The sequence below is a fragment of the Mesoplodon bidens genome (genome assembly GCF_964165515.1).
Source record: "Mesoplodon bidens genome assembly, chromosome: 15".
In the NCBI taxonomy this organism is placed as follows: domain Eukaryota; kingdom Metazoa; phylum Chordata; class Mammalia; order Artiodactyla; family Ziphiidae; genus Mesoplodon; species Mesoplodon bidens.
In genome coordinates, this window is record NC_138171.1 from 51,454,116 (window position 1) to 51,466,873 (window position 12,758).

Here is a 12,758-nt window from a genome sequence, read left to right on the forward strand (position 1 = left end):
CGGGAGCAGGAAGACCTAAGGAACCTGGCAGATGCCAATTGCCCAGGAGAAGAGCAGGCAGGGAGGCCAAGCGAGGCAGAAAACCTCCCCAGAGCCAGGCGGCCAGACAGATGGCAGTGCGTGTGTGTGCACAACTAGATGTCCCGGCCGGAGTTGGAGAAGTGACTGAAACAAGGCTTACCCTCCCAAAGGGATCGTTTTGAAAACAGCCACTTGATGGTACTAAGATAATGAGCTACCACCTGATAAAAATGAATTATTGAGCATTTAGAAATAAAGAAACAAAACAACTGACCTCAAAACATTTTTCTTTCTTTGCTTGGTGAAGCAGGCTAGCCATTCCAGGAAGCAGAACTGGAAAGATGAATGTTTCCAAATATTCTTTGGGGGAACCTAAAACAAGCAAAAAATTCCCACCAAAAATCCAAAATGGCTCAAGTTAATCTGGGAGAAACATTTGCTTCCGAACAAAAAAAGGTATTCTCCATTAAACAACATGACCATAAATGTTATATTTTACTCTAGACTGCTGAGTTGGGCTGATTACTGACGAAACTTAAAATATCCCTCTGAGCCTCTGTAGTCTGGTGGGGCTGTAGATGGGGCCTGGCCCCAGGCACAGCCAGGAGGCCGGTGTAGCTGGAGGGAAATACGTAAGGGGAGTGTGGTAGGAACTGAGGTCAGAGGGGAACGGGGCTGGGGTACAAGGACCTAAGGGCACAGTAATAGTGGTTACCAAAGCCCAAAGCCCACTAGTGGAGGGAACAGAACAAGCCAGCGGGAGTGGGCCTGGCACCAGGGAGGGCGAGGAACAGGGACTCAGGGAGGAAGACGAGGATGCTTGCATCTCTGGCTTCCACACACAAAGCAAGACAGCATGATATTTTCTTTTACTCTTTACATTTTCCCCCTCTGTATGTAATGTAGAACTTAAGTATGCTTGCTTTTTTTTTTTTACAACTTTATTGGAGTATAATTGCTTCACAATGGTGTATTAGTTTCTGCTTTATAACAAAGTGAATCAGTTATACATATACATCTGTTCCCATATCCCTTCCCTCTTGCGTCTCCCTCCCTCCCACCCTCCCTATCCCACCCCTCCAGGCAGTCACAAAGCACCGAGCTGATCTCCCTGTGCTATGCGGCTGCTTCCCACTAGCTAGCTACCTTACGTTTGGTAGTGTATATATGTCCATGCCTCTCTCTCGCTTTGTCACAGCCTACCCTTCCCCCTCCCCATATCCTCAAGTCCATTCTCAAGTAGGTCTGTGTCTTTAGTATGCTTGTTATTGATCATCTTTCTTCCTTTTCAACCTTAAAGATGCATCAGTGGACCCCAAGGGGGGAAAGCGGGAGGGCGGGTGGGATGAAGTGGGAGATTGGAATTGACATATATACACTAATATGTATAAAATAGATAACTAATAGGAACCTGCTGTATAAAAAAATAAATAAAATAAAATTCAAAAATTCAAGAAAAAAAAGATACATCAGTGGAATAAAGGCTACTTCTCTTAAAAATAAAAATTAAACAAGAACACATTCTTTCTTATTACGTGGTCTCCCTGAGGTCTATCTGTCCACCCTGTCCCCACCCCATGGTTTTGCAATGTCACAAGTCCTGAACTACAGAGCTGAGATCGCACTTCCTTACGTACATGTTTCTGGGTCGATTGTTTCCCGTTTAGCTTGAGGACAGGATACTTGTGGGACCACGGCTAAAGGAGCAGCTGGGTAAAGGTGTTCTGTGTTGAAGCCGTAGAAAACCCTTTCCTCTGATGGCGACGCCTAGGGTGGTGGTGGGGAGGGAAATCAATTCATGTAGTTTAAATCATTGCATTTTCTTTTATAATATAACAAAAATAAAAGTCTGTGTCAGAATTTAGGTTCAAGGGGGCGTACTGAGCACAAATCTTTCTCTCTCTTCTCTCCCAAGACACCTATAAAGGACAAGCAAGAAATAAACCCATAACAAAGACTTGGGAGGGCTGTCAATGGATGAGAGATCTCCAGACATTTCCAAAAGAAACAGAATAGGGCTTCCCTGGTGGCACAGTGGTTAAGAATCCGCCTGCCAATGCAGGGGACATGGGTTCGAGCCCTGGTCCAGGAAGATCCCACATGCCGCGGATCAACTAAGCGTGCGCCACAACTACTGAGCCTGTGCTCTAGAGCCCGCCAGCCACAACTACTGAGCCCATGTGCCACAACTACTGAGCCCACGTGCCACAACTACTGAGGCCCGCATGCCTAGAGCCCGTCCTCCGCAACAAGAGAAGCCACCGCAATGAGAAGCCCGCACACCACAGCAAAGAGTAGATCCCACTCGCCGCAGCTAGAGAAAGCCTGGGCGCAGCAACGAAGACCCAATGCAGCCAAAAATAAATAAATAAATAAATTTACAAAAGAAACAGAATAAAGCCAGTTGTCAGATGAGAGGAGGAGTGGCAGGTCAGAATCAACAGGAGGAAACTGCCCCCAGAAGACGAGAGTCCACGTTCCCACCAGAATTCCAAAGGGCTTCAGAGGTTCAGTTCCTCAGAGTGTGGGAATGAGAAAGGAAACAACATACAGGAGGGGTTAAGCGCAAATCTGGCTGGAGACCCCTTGGCCTGCTGCCCCATCCTCCCTCCTCCTGCTTCTGCCCCCTCTGGCATTCACAGCAGCCTTTTCTATCCTGCTCTCCCTCCTTTCCAATGAATCTTCTGTAAACAAATTAAACAAACAGCCTGGGAAGGAGTAGAACTACTCAGGGTGCCATTTTGGCGGTCAAGAGAAAAAAAAAAAAAACCTCAACATTGATTTGGAGGCTCCCAGCCCAGTCCCAAAATAGGGAGTTCCTGTCTGCTGACCCTGAAGAAAAGTCCTCCAGTGGACAATCACTCCCCATGAGCTCCCAGTCAGTGTTTCTATTCATGGAAGAGACCCATCCAGAAAACAAACCAACATGTATGACAGTAGAAGAAAACTATACCAACTATGTAGAAATATCCACTCAGGCTTGCATTTTAAATTTTGAATAAATAATCAAAACTTTCTACATAGATGAAGAACATCAACAGCATAAAAGACAAAGATCAAGATCTATAAAGAACAACTGACCCTGAAGAAGCAAAAATAATTCAGGGGAGAGAACTGTAATTAGTATCTGCAGAGAAATTTGAGAAAGCATTGCATTCATAAAGCAAGAACAGGATGCTATGAAAAAGGAACAATCACAGGCCAAGGAAGTTCTTAGACACAGAATCTCTAATGGGGGCAGCTGCAGTGACATACTGAAGTCTAGTGACTTAGGTTTTTGTCCCATCCCTGTGACCCTGCTCAAGTCCTTTCATTTCTCAGAGCCTTACCTTTTTATTTTAAACTCCATTAAGTCCCTATTTTACTCCAAGCATACTGCCTTAGGGCCTCCCTTCCTGGCTGCCTTGTCCTTGGCCCTTTCTCCTTCCTTAGTACAGTCTTAGCCCATCCAGCTATGCAAAAAGAAATCTGCTCCATCTGCAAAACTGTCCCCAACGTGGACATGATGTTGAATCCACTGCAAAGGCCTTCCTCATCTAGGATCTCATTTGAGCCCTACAAAGGCCCTGTGAGTTAGTCAAGGATTATCTGCTCCATTTAACAGATGCAGAAACTGAGGCTCAAAGTGGTTGTGTGATGCCCTTTAAGTCACATCATTAGCAGCAGACGTATGACTGGCCCTGGTTCTGGTTCTGATTCCAGTGCCTTTCCTTTCCCCCTCCCTGATTCATGACACTGTCTGATGCTCACCAGCCATCAGTGCTGTTTTCGTGTAAGAACCTTTCAGTTAGGTTGGGGCCGGGTGATACTCACAGTAACCACAGCTTCTTGTTTGACTTTATATCCTTCTGGAAAGGGAGGCAGCTCAGCTTCATACTCTGAAGGGAGTGGGGGGGAAAAAACCCTCAATTCCATACTTCATTACAGCTTGTGGATAATTCCCTTTCCTCTGAATAAAATATCCTTAAATTTTATTTTGGTTGGTGGTTTTCAAAAGTGAAAAAACAATTGGCCATTACAGGGTGTTTATTTAAAATGGGTAAGAGATGATTCTTCTCTTGCATGAAAGACTCCAGGCTTTTTTTGAGACTCTTCCCAAGAAGGTAGATTTAGATCTTGCCCACCAAATTATGATAACTACAAGGGATAAAAAGAGGAAGAAAATGAGGAGGGTGGCTAAGGGAAGACACCAATAGCATACAGGAAGGAGAGGGGAGAAAAAGAAGGGGAGAACGTTACGTATAGGGGGGCAGAATAAAAGAGACAGAGGCAAGATGAGCCATCTCAGGCAGACATGGGGATGGGCGTGAAGTTAAGGCTGCCAGATTGGGGTATACGGCTGGAAAAGCAATCCCATAAACCTTGCTAGTCGAAGCATTGTCCACGGACCAGCAGCATCGGCATCCCTGGGGAGTTAGAAATGCAACATCTCAAGCCCCACACCAGATCTGCTGAATCTGAATCTGCATTTTAACGAGACCCCCAGGTAACCTGCATGCAATTAAAATTGGAGAGGTTCTACTGTAAGCTCCAGTAAGTTTCCATCTTGGCTGTACGTTATAATCACCCTGGAGATTTTTGAAAATGCTAATGTCTTGGCCTGACCCCAGAAATTTTGATTCAATAGGTCTGGGGCAAGAGGCTGGGAATCAATATTTTAAGTCCTCCAGCTGATTCTAACATGCAGTGAGTTGGAGAACAATTGCCAGGTTTCAAGACCGATCACTGTCAACCTGCTGGGGAGCTTAATGCAAAGAATATTCCACATAAGTTCTACAGCATAACAACAACTATTGCTGAGAGAGAGACAGAAAATGCCCATGACTATATTGGTTACACCCCTAAGGGAAAGACTGGTAAAAATATTTCCGGAAAGGTCAATGTTTCAAAGGCAATTGCATAGTTGCTTTGCAGTGATGAGGGAAAACAAAGTTTCTGGGTGAGATGGGGTTGATGCATTTGTATTGGAGGCAAGTTTTATTCCATTACCTAGTTCCTTATCAGGTGGTAGAGCAATTCTCAACTTTTTTTTCAATTCCTAGGTATCAGGTTGGGGACTAGTATGTCAGGATGCAGGTTTTAAGCAATTTTGATTCCCAATACTAGCTAGAATAGGTTTCTAGTGCTGTGTAACAAATTACCACAAACTTAGCAACTTAACACAAATTTATTATCTCACAGTTCCCAAGGGTCAGGAGTCTGGGTATGGGTCAGGGTCTCATCAGGCTGAAATCAATGTGTTGGCCATGGCTGTGATCTCATCTGACGGCTGGGGTCCTCTTCCAAGTTCACTGATTGTTGGTGGGATTCAGTTTCTTGTGGATGTAGCTCTGAAGTTCCCATTTTCTTTTGGGTTGTTATGGGGACTGTTCTCAGCACCAAGCGGCTGGCCGCCCTCAGGTCCAGGCAGCTCACTCTTGGATATTTGCTACTTCAAAGCAACAGTAGTCTCTTCTGCTTGAATCTCTCTGACTTCTTTTAAGGGCTCACCTGATTAGGTCAGGCCCACCTACAATAATCTTCTTAATTTAAAGTCAATTGAGGGAATTCCCTGGTAGTCCAGTGGTTAGGACTCTGAGCTTCCAATGCTGGGGTCCTGGGTTCGATCCCTGGTCGGGGAATTAAGATCCCACAAGCTGTGCAGTGTGGCCAAAAACCAAAACAAATAAACAAAAAAACTACAGATTCAATTAGAAAAAAAAATAAAGTCAACTGATTACACACTTTAATTACATCTGAAAAATCCTCTGACAGCAGTGCCTAAATTAGTTTCTGATTGGATAACTGGGAGGTATGTGCACTAGGGGCCGGAATCTTGGGGGCCATCTGAGAATTCTGCCCACCACAGCAACTCTAGCTCTACCACTTTATTCTTTCCTCTTAAGCAAAAATGTAAATTCACCTTCTTCCCTCAACACACTGAGAATCACCAACACGGTGTGAAAGCTATTCGTTTGGATTTAAGATACATATACATTTATAGCTTTGATTACAAAAGCAATACATGCTTATTATGAGAAAAATTCCAAATAATACGGAGATGGCTTATGTAGAATCTAAGTCATACCTAATCCCATTACAAACCATAACCCTTGCTGGAATTGGCATAGATTTAACCAAAACTTTTTCAATGCATTTACTAACATTTGTATATAATTCACAAATACATTCATTCACTTTAGATCTCCTAGACTAGGTCAAATCATCCAAGCATAGAACTTGATAACACTGTGTCCTTATTCTGCATAACTCACATTAAGTTTTACCCTTATTTGAAATTTGTAAAAATTAATGAGTATCTCTTCTAAAAGACTGTGTTTTTTTGGGGGGGTGGGATGTGGATGTACCTGGGTCTGTTTGTGCTCACCATCACATTCCCAAAGAATATGAAGCTGAATGAATGTACTTTTTTTTTTTTAATTTAAATTTTTTGGCTGCACGGCATGTGGGATCTTAGTTGCCCAACCAGGGATCGAACCCACGTCCCCTGCATTGCAAGCGTGGAGTCTTAATCACGCTTGGACTGCCAGGGAACTCAGAAGCTGAATGAACAAAGTAGTGAATGAATGAATAAATGAACAAAACAAACACTACAGCAAGTTACTTTTGACTCTTTATCAATTCATTCATCCATATTTATTGAGAGTCCACTATGTGCCAGAATCCATTCTAGGTGCTGAATCATGGAGCTCGTTCAATACTGCTACTATATAATGTGCTTCATTTATTTAACCAGTGTACTCTTAGTGGGCTTTTAGGTTGCTTCCAATTTTTCATTATTACAAACAATGCTGTGTAAGCATCTTTATACATACATCATTGATCAGAAAGGAGGTACCTTTGTAGATGTGGTACCTCTTAGATGTGGAATTATTCTTTCAAAGAAAAAAATAATTTAAAACTTGGGCCAAATTGCCAAACTTTCCTCCAAAAGGTTTATAATAATTCACACTCCTAATAGTAAGTCTGCCTGTTTCTCTAGGGTATAACTGATCTCATACATATTTAAAATGATACTTTACTTTTACTTATATTTCTTTAATTATGATTTATTTGCCATTTATATTTTCCCCAAGGAGAAATCTGATGGAAAATATACAAACTTTTTCATCCTACAACCACAAAAGATATACAGTTATATGATTATGTAGAAGTATGGGAAAATACATTTGCCTCAGGACAATCTGATGTGTTTTTTATTTCAAGCCTCTGTAAGATTTAAGAGAATCTGGCATATTTGAGAATTTGTCACTGTCACCTTGCGATTTCAATTTAAAACGTATAATTGATTACAGACTGATGCTTTTTACATTGAAAGCCATATAATTTTGCATGAATTTATTAAATTTGTAAAGAGTACTGAAGAAAAATTTGCTGGTTTGGCATTAGAAATTCTTAAGAAAATCAGGTATATTAAATTTACAAATGTTTACAATCTTTTAGTTACCTAAGCTTGTAAACTGGATTCCAGGTGTCCCCCATTTTTCGAAAGTTTGCTTTACGCACTTCACTTTTACAAAAGACCTACAATAGTACCTGCTTTCGCTAACCAAGAGAAATCCAAAGGGCATTTTTGCTTTAACAGAAAAGGTGAAAAGTGAAAAGAGCGATCAGCGTTTGTTTTGCAGCGAACTGTTACAGAGGAAGTGTGTATTCCGAGCAGTGGAGTGGCACTGCCAAGCTCCTTCCCCTGGAACTACACTCAGCATCTCAGCATCACGCCACCACAGTTTTGAACTGTCTGTGAACATCTGTACTTTTTCTCGATTTATTCTGTGCATCCTTTAGAAAGATGTGTCCTAAGGTAATCATTTCTTTGCTTTATGCCATTTTGGCTTACGAAAGTTTTCACAGCAACTCTCTACTTTTGGGTAGCAGGGAGAATCTGTAATTGGTTAGGGGAATTTAATGTTATATGCATTTTAAACGAACATTAATCTAAGAACAAGTAAACATAGTTGTTCATTTTATACAAAAAAGGCGACATTATGTAAGAGGCAGAGCAGAAAGAACCTATAACCCTGTTGGGGGAACAGAGCCCTTGTGCTCAAATTGGAACCTCCCCGCCGCCATGCTCCAGGCACGTGAGGTGATGAAATGTCTTTATTGCTCAGGCCTCTATTAGTCGGGCTTTCTGTGATTTGCAGCTGAACATGTTCCTAAATGAAACAGCAATTAAAATGCAGTGTTCACCAACAGTGGCCTATTGCAAAGGGATGAACCAGGAAGATGGAGGCTGGAAGTGAATCTAACGAACACTTAGCCAGCATATACTATGGCAAGGGGATGTACAAGGTGCTGGGGGGACAGATGAAGAAGGCAGAAGAGCTTGTGTCCTGGTGAGGGGATGGACAGTAAGAGCCAGTGGTTATAAGATGTGAAAGTGATGCCGTAGAGGGCTGCACTCAGGAAGCACCAAGGAGGGGCTTCAAAATCAGCGTGAAGAATAACAGAAGGCTTTCCAGAAGAGAGGCCACTTGGGCTGAGTTTGAAAGATGAAGAGGAGAAGGAAGAGATGTTCCAGTAAGAGGCAAAGCTTGTGCAAAGGTGCGGAGGGATGGAACAGTGTGGTGTGCTGGAGGAATAGTTTCTTATGGTTAAAGGTACACAGCACAGGACAGTGATACTATGCCTTGTCCCTTACCTAGAGAGTATATTTAAAATGCAGAGCTTAGGGACTCACCCCCAAGGAGTGGGGTGAATCATCACACCACAGAAATCTGCACTTTAGCAAGTATCTGGGATATTGTGATATGGGTGCTCCAGGTCTACACTTAGGAGCACGCTGCTATGTCGCTTAAGGGCTTGAACTTGAGTGTCACACACATGAGTTGCAGTCTGGTTCTACCACTTACTTTGGACACGTTTCCTAAGCTCTCTATGCCTCAATTTCCTTATCTGTTTAAACCACAAAGTTACTGAGAGGTTTAAACAAGAGGAAAAGCAAGCACCTAGCACAGTGCCTGGCACATAAAGGGCAGCTCAGTAAATGTGAGCCATTAGGATGATTTGGACAAATGGTAGGCAATGAATCTAAAAAAAAGAGACAGAGACCAAATCATTAAAGGGCTTAGGTGTTAAGCTAAGAAGTTTATGTTTACCATGAAAGCTGTAAAAATCATTGTAGGTCATGGCATGATGTGATCAGATTTGAATCTGAGAGAGGTTCCTGTAGAAGACAGTCTGGAAGGAAGGCTTCCCCAACTAAAAAGCTACAGCAGCAATCCAAACAGGGAGTGGTAAGGGCCATGAGAACTAGGGGCTGAGGAGTTGGGGGTTACAGGAGATGTTGAGCCGGTAGGATCTATAGGGATTGGAGAATGAACGTAGGGATCATGGAAAGTGAAAGGGCAGCACGCAAGATGAATCTGATTTCTGGACTGGGCAGTGGAGTTTATGATGGAGAGTAATTGTTGGCGTTTACAACAGTGCCTGGGGTCATGCCTGGTCTAGCACTTAAAATAACTCCCAGCACTGGTAGATATGATGATTCATGCATGAGAATGATTTCACTGGAGCCATGAAGTAGGAGCTCATGGGTTGATAAGGGAATGGGAATGACAGTGGTGCGAACACGAGTTCTTTCCAGAAGCTTGGCTAGAGAGGGTACGAGGGATAGACAAGAGCTAGATGACAGGGGTCAAGGGAGAGGTTTTCCCCAAGATGACTGACTAGAGGATGCTTAGAGGGAAAAGCCAGTAGAGAAGTTAAAGATGTTGGAGAGGTGAGTGATAGAGTGATAGAGCAGGATCCTGGTATAGTGAGAGGCACCAAAGCACAGATGCAGGGCTGAGCTGTGCGGGTAGCGTGATAAATACTTCTTCCATATGTGCAGATGCAAATATGTTTGCTGGTATCAGGAAGCTACAGGATTCCCTCCCCACGCTTGATCGCCTGACTATTCTCAGTGAATGCCGCCTCCATCTGCCAAGTGGGATCACGCCAAGTCAGAGGAGTGGAGTAAAAACTTGGGACTAGCAGATGCAGGCAAAGCGAGAAGGCACTTATGGATGTTGCCCGATAAGCACTGCTGAGAGCCACCTGGTGTCACTTTTCTCCAGCTGTGCTCAGCTGCTGTGCTGGGGGAACAAGCATCGATTCAGAACTGGACCATGTTGTTATCTGGCAAGTGGGAAGAAGGGACCTGATTTCACAACAGCACTGAGCACTGAGGCCAGAGACTAGTGTTTGGAGTGATGAACCAACGGCAAAAATAAGGATGCCGATGGCAGTAATAGCAGCAATATCAGAATAAAAGACTGTAAGCTCCAAATACTTTGAATCCGTTCTGGTTAAAACCATAGTTAAAAATCATTGTCATAAGCAACTACAAGACTTAATTAGAAGCCTTGGCAGGAAAGACGTTTATTGATACTAATACAGGTGCTTTTGAGAATACAAAGCCCTAGGTTAGCTGTCACTGGAAAGATGAGAAAACTGAAAAACATTCACAAGTAAGTCATCATACGTGCGCGCGCACACACACACACACACAAAGCACTAGCCAGGTAGAATAAAGGTCTTAATAATACCTATTCTGTATCTTATTTTCCTGAAATTGAGTTTCTGATAGGTCTGTTTGCTGTGATAATTTGCTTTTTAAATGGAAATATCCTAAAAGAATATAATACTTAACCTCAAACACAGGTTTATTACAAAGCCTGTTTTTCATGTTTGCTGTGAGAAACTGAATTTACTACGTTTGTTATAGAAAACTGCATTTGTTAGAATGTTTGTTTTAAGAAGCTGGATCTATCATCCAGGTTATAATAGTCATTACAGTGCCTGCGTGTATAAATTCACCATCTTTGACCTCATTAACTTCATTTTGTAACTATCACTTTGTAAGTGGCATCAATTCACTTGCTTTTCAGAGCAACAAAACCCTTTGTCTTTGTTTTCTCCCTCCAGGCCTGTTTGAGAAAAATAAACTCCATGATTCTAAAACAAATGCAAAGCATGTTTCTTTGTCAACAATAACGAACATTTATTGAGCACATTCTAAATGCCAGGCACTGTGCAAGCACCTTTGCATACATTATCTTATTCCAGCCTCACAACAGCCATGTGAGGTAGGTACAAGGATTATCCCCTCTTAGAGATGAGGTTGAGCAGCTTCCTTAACAAAACACCACCAGTCAATTGTATTATGAAGAGCTGTTTGGCCTGGAGAAGTGAAAGCTCTGGGGAAAAGACAGCCACAATAACAACCTTCTATTTGGGTGTTTTCATAATGGTAGAGTGACTAGCAACTTGGATCATAGCACAGGAGGGTAAGGAGCAAAGGGTAGAAGTTACAAGGAGAACATTCAAGATGAAAAAGGTTTTTCTAGGTCTAATGCAATACAGGAGAAGGAATTCAAGCACTGGGTAGGAGTTGAAATAGATGGCCTTCCAGGGCATCTATCCACTCTGAGTCCATTATTCTCTTCTTCCTTTGTATTTTCCACTTCTCTCAACTCATGGCTCTCTCTCCCTCTACCTAGTCCCATATACTGGTACATTCAGTCTTTCCTCCATTCAACAAACATTTACTGACCTGCACTGTCCAATACAGTGGTCACTAGCCACATGTAGCTGTGTAAGTTTATTAGAACTTATTAGAAGTAAAACCAAAAATTCAGTTATCAAATTGCATTAATCACATTTCAAGTGCTCAATACCCATATGTGGCTAGTGGCTACCATATTTGAAAGTTCTATTGGACAGCGCTGTTTCAGACAGCTGAAGTAATGATGGTAGCCACAAGAATGAAAAATCTGAGTTCCTGACCTTAAGGAGTTTACAATCTTAGGGAGGAAAAAAAACACCCAGCATTATTAAGAGCAATATACACTGAGCTCTTGGTGTAAATCGGGCACTTTGCTAAGCCCTTTCTGAAGTGCCCCTTTAGCTGCATCCTCATAACACCTTGAAATAGGTGTCATTATTATGCTCACTTTACGGAGGATAAGTAAAATACAGGTATACCTTGTTTTATTGTGTGTCACTTTATTGCACTTAGAAGGTATTGAGTTTTTTACAGATTGAAGGGTTTGTGGCAACCCCACACCAAGCAAGGCTATTAGTGCCATTTTCCCAAGAGCATTTGCTCATTTTGTGTCTGTGTCACATTTTGGACATTCTCAAAATATTTCAAACTTTTCCATTATTATTACATTTGTCATGGTGAACTGTGCTGTCTGACATTAGTATTGCAAAAAGACTACAACCCACTGAATGCTCAGATGATGGTTAGCATTTTTTAGCAATAAAGTGTTTTTATTTATTTATTTTTGACCTCACTGCAGGGCTTGTGGGATCTTAGTTTCACGACCAGGGATTAAACCCAGGCCCTCAGGGCCCTGGGCAGTGAAAGCACGGAGTCCTAACTATTGGACAGCCAGGGAAATCCCCAGCAATAAGGTATTTTTAAGCTAAGGCATATACGGTGTTTTTTAGACATAATGCTATTGTGCACTTAATAGACTGCAGTATTGTATAAACATAACTTTTATATCCACTAGGAAACCAAAAAATTCCTGTGAGTCGCTTTATTGCTGTGGTCTGAAACACAACCTGCAACATCTCGGAGGTATGCCTAACCTGTCCAACGTATGTGAAGAGTACTGTGGGGCCTCATGATCAAGGGTACATGTAGGCCCACAAAAGAAGGTGAACTAAACAAACTCCACTTACGAATTTTAAGGAAGGCTAGAAGAAGAGGATTAAAGCCAAATCTGTCCAGACCAGGCTTG

The 12,758-nt window shown here is 42.4% G+C and overlaps 1 protein-coding gene across 5 annotated transcripts in view; it reads right to left on the reverse strand.

Annotated features, from left to right (window-relative positions):
* The window catches only part of IQCK (IQ motif containing K), a 127,760-nt gene that overhangs the window by 114,289 nt on the left and 713 nt on the right, over window positions 1-12,758 (reverse strand). For 4 of the 5 annotated variants that reach the window (XR_014017674.1, XM_081257293.1, XM_081257294.1 and 1 more), the window contains exons 2-4: window positions 3,835-3,899; window positions 1,659-1,788; window positions 296-393 (exon numbers count right to left, since the gene is read on the reverse strand). Coding sequence is in view for 4 of the 5 variants with exons in the window: in XM_081257293.1 (XP_081113419.1) it covers window positions 296-393; window positions 1,659-1,788; window positions 3,835-3,899 (293 nt within the window). In the remaining variant the exon portion in view is untranslated. The remainder of the gene's footprint in view (window positions 1-295; window positions 394-1,658; window positions 1,789-3,834; window positions 3,900-12,758) is intronic. The other variant, XM_081257295.1, reaches the window with a different exon arrangement.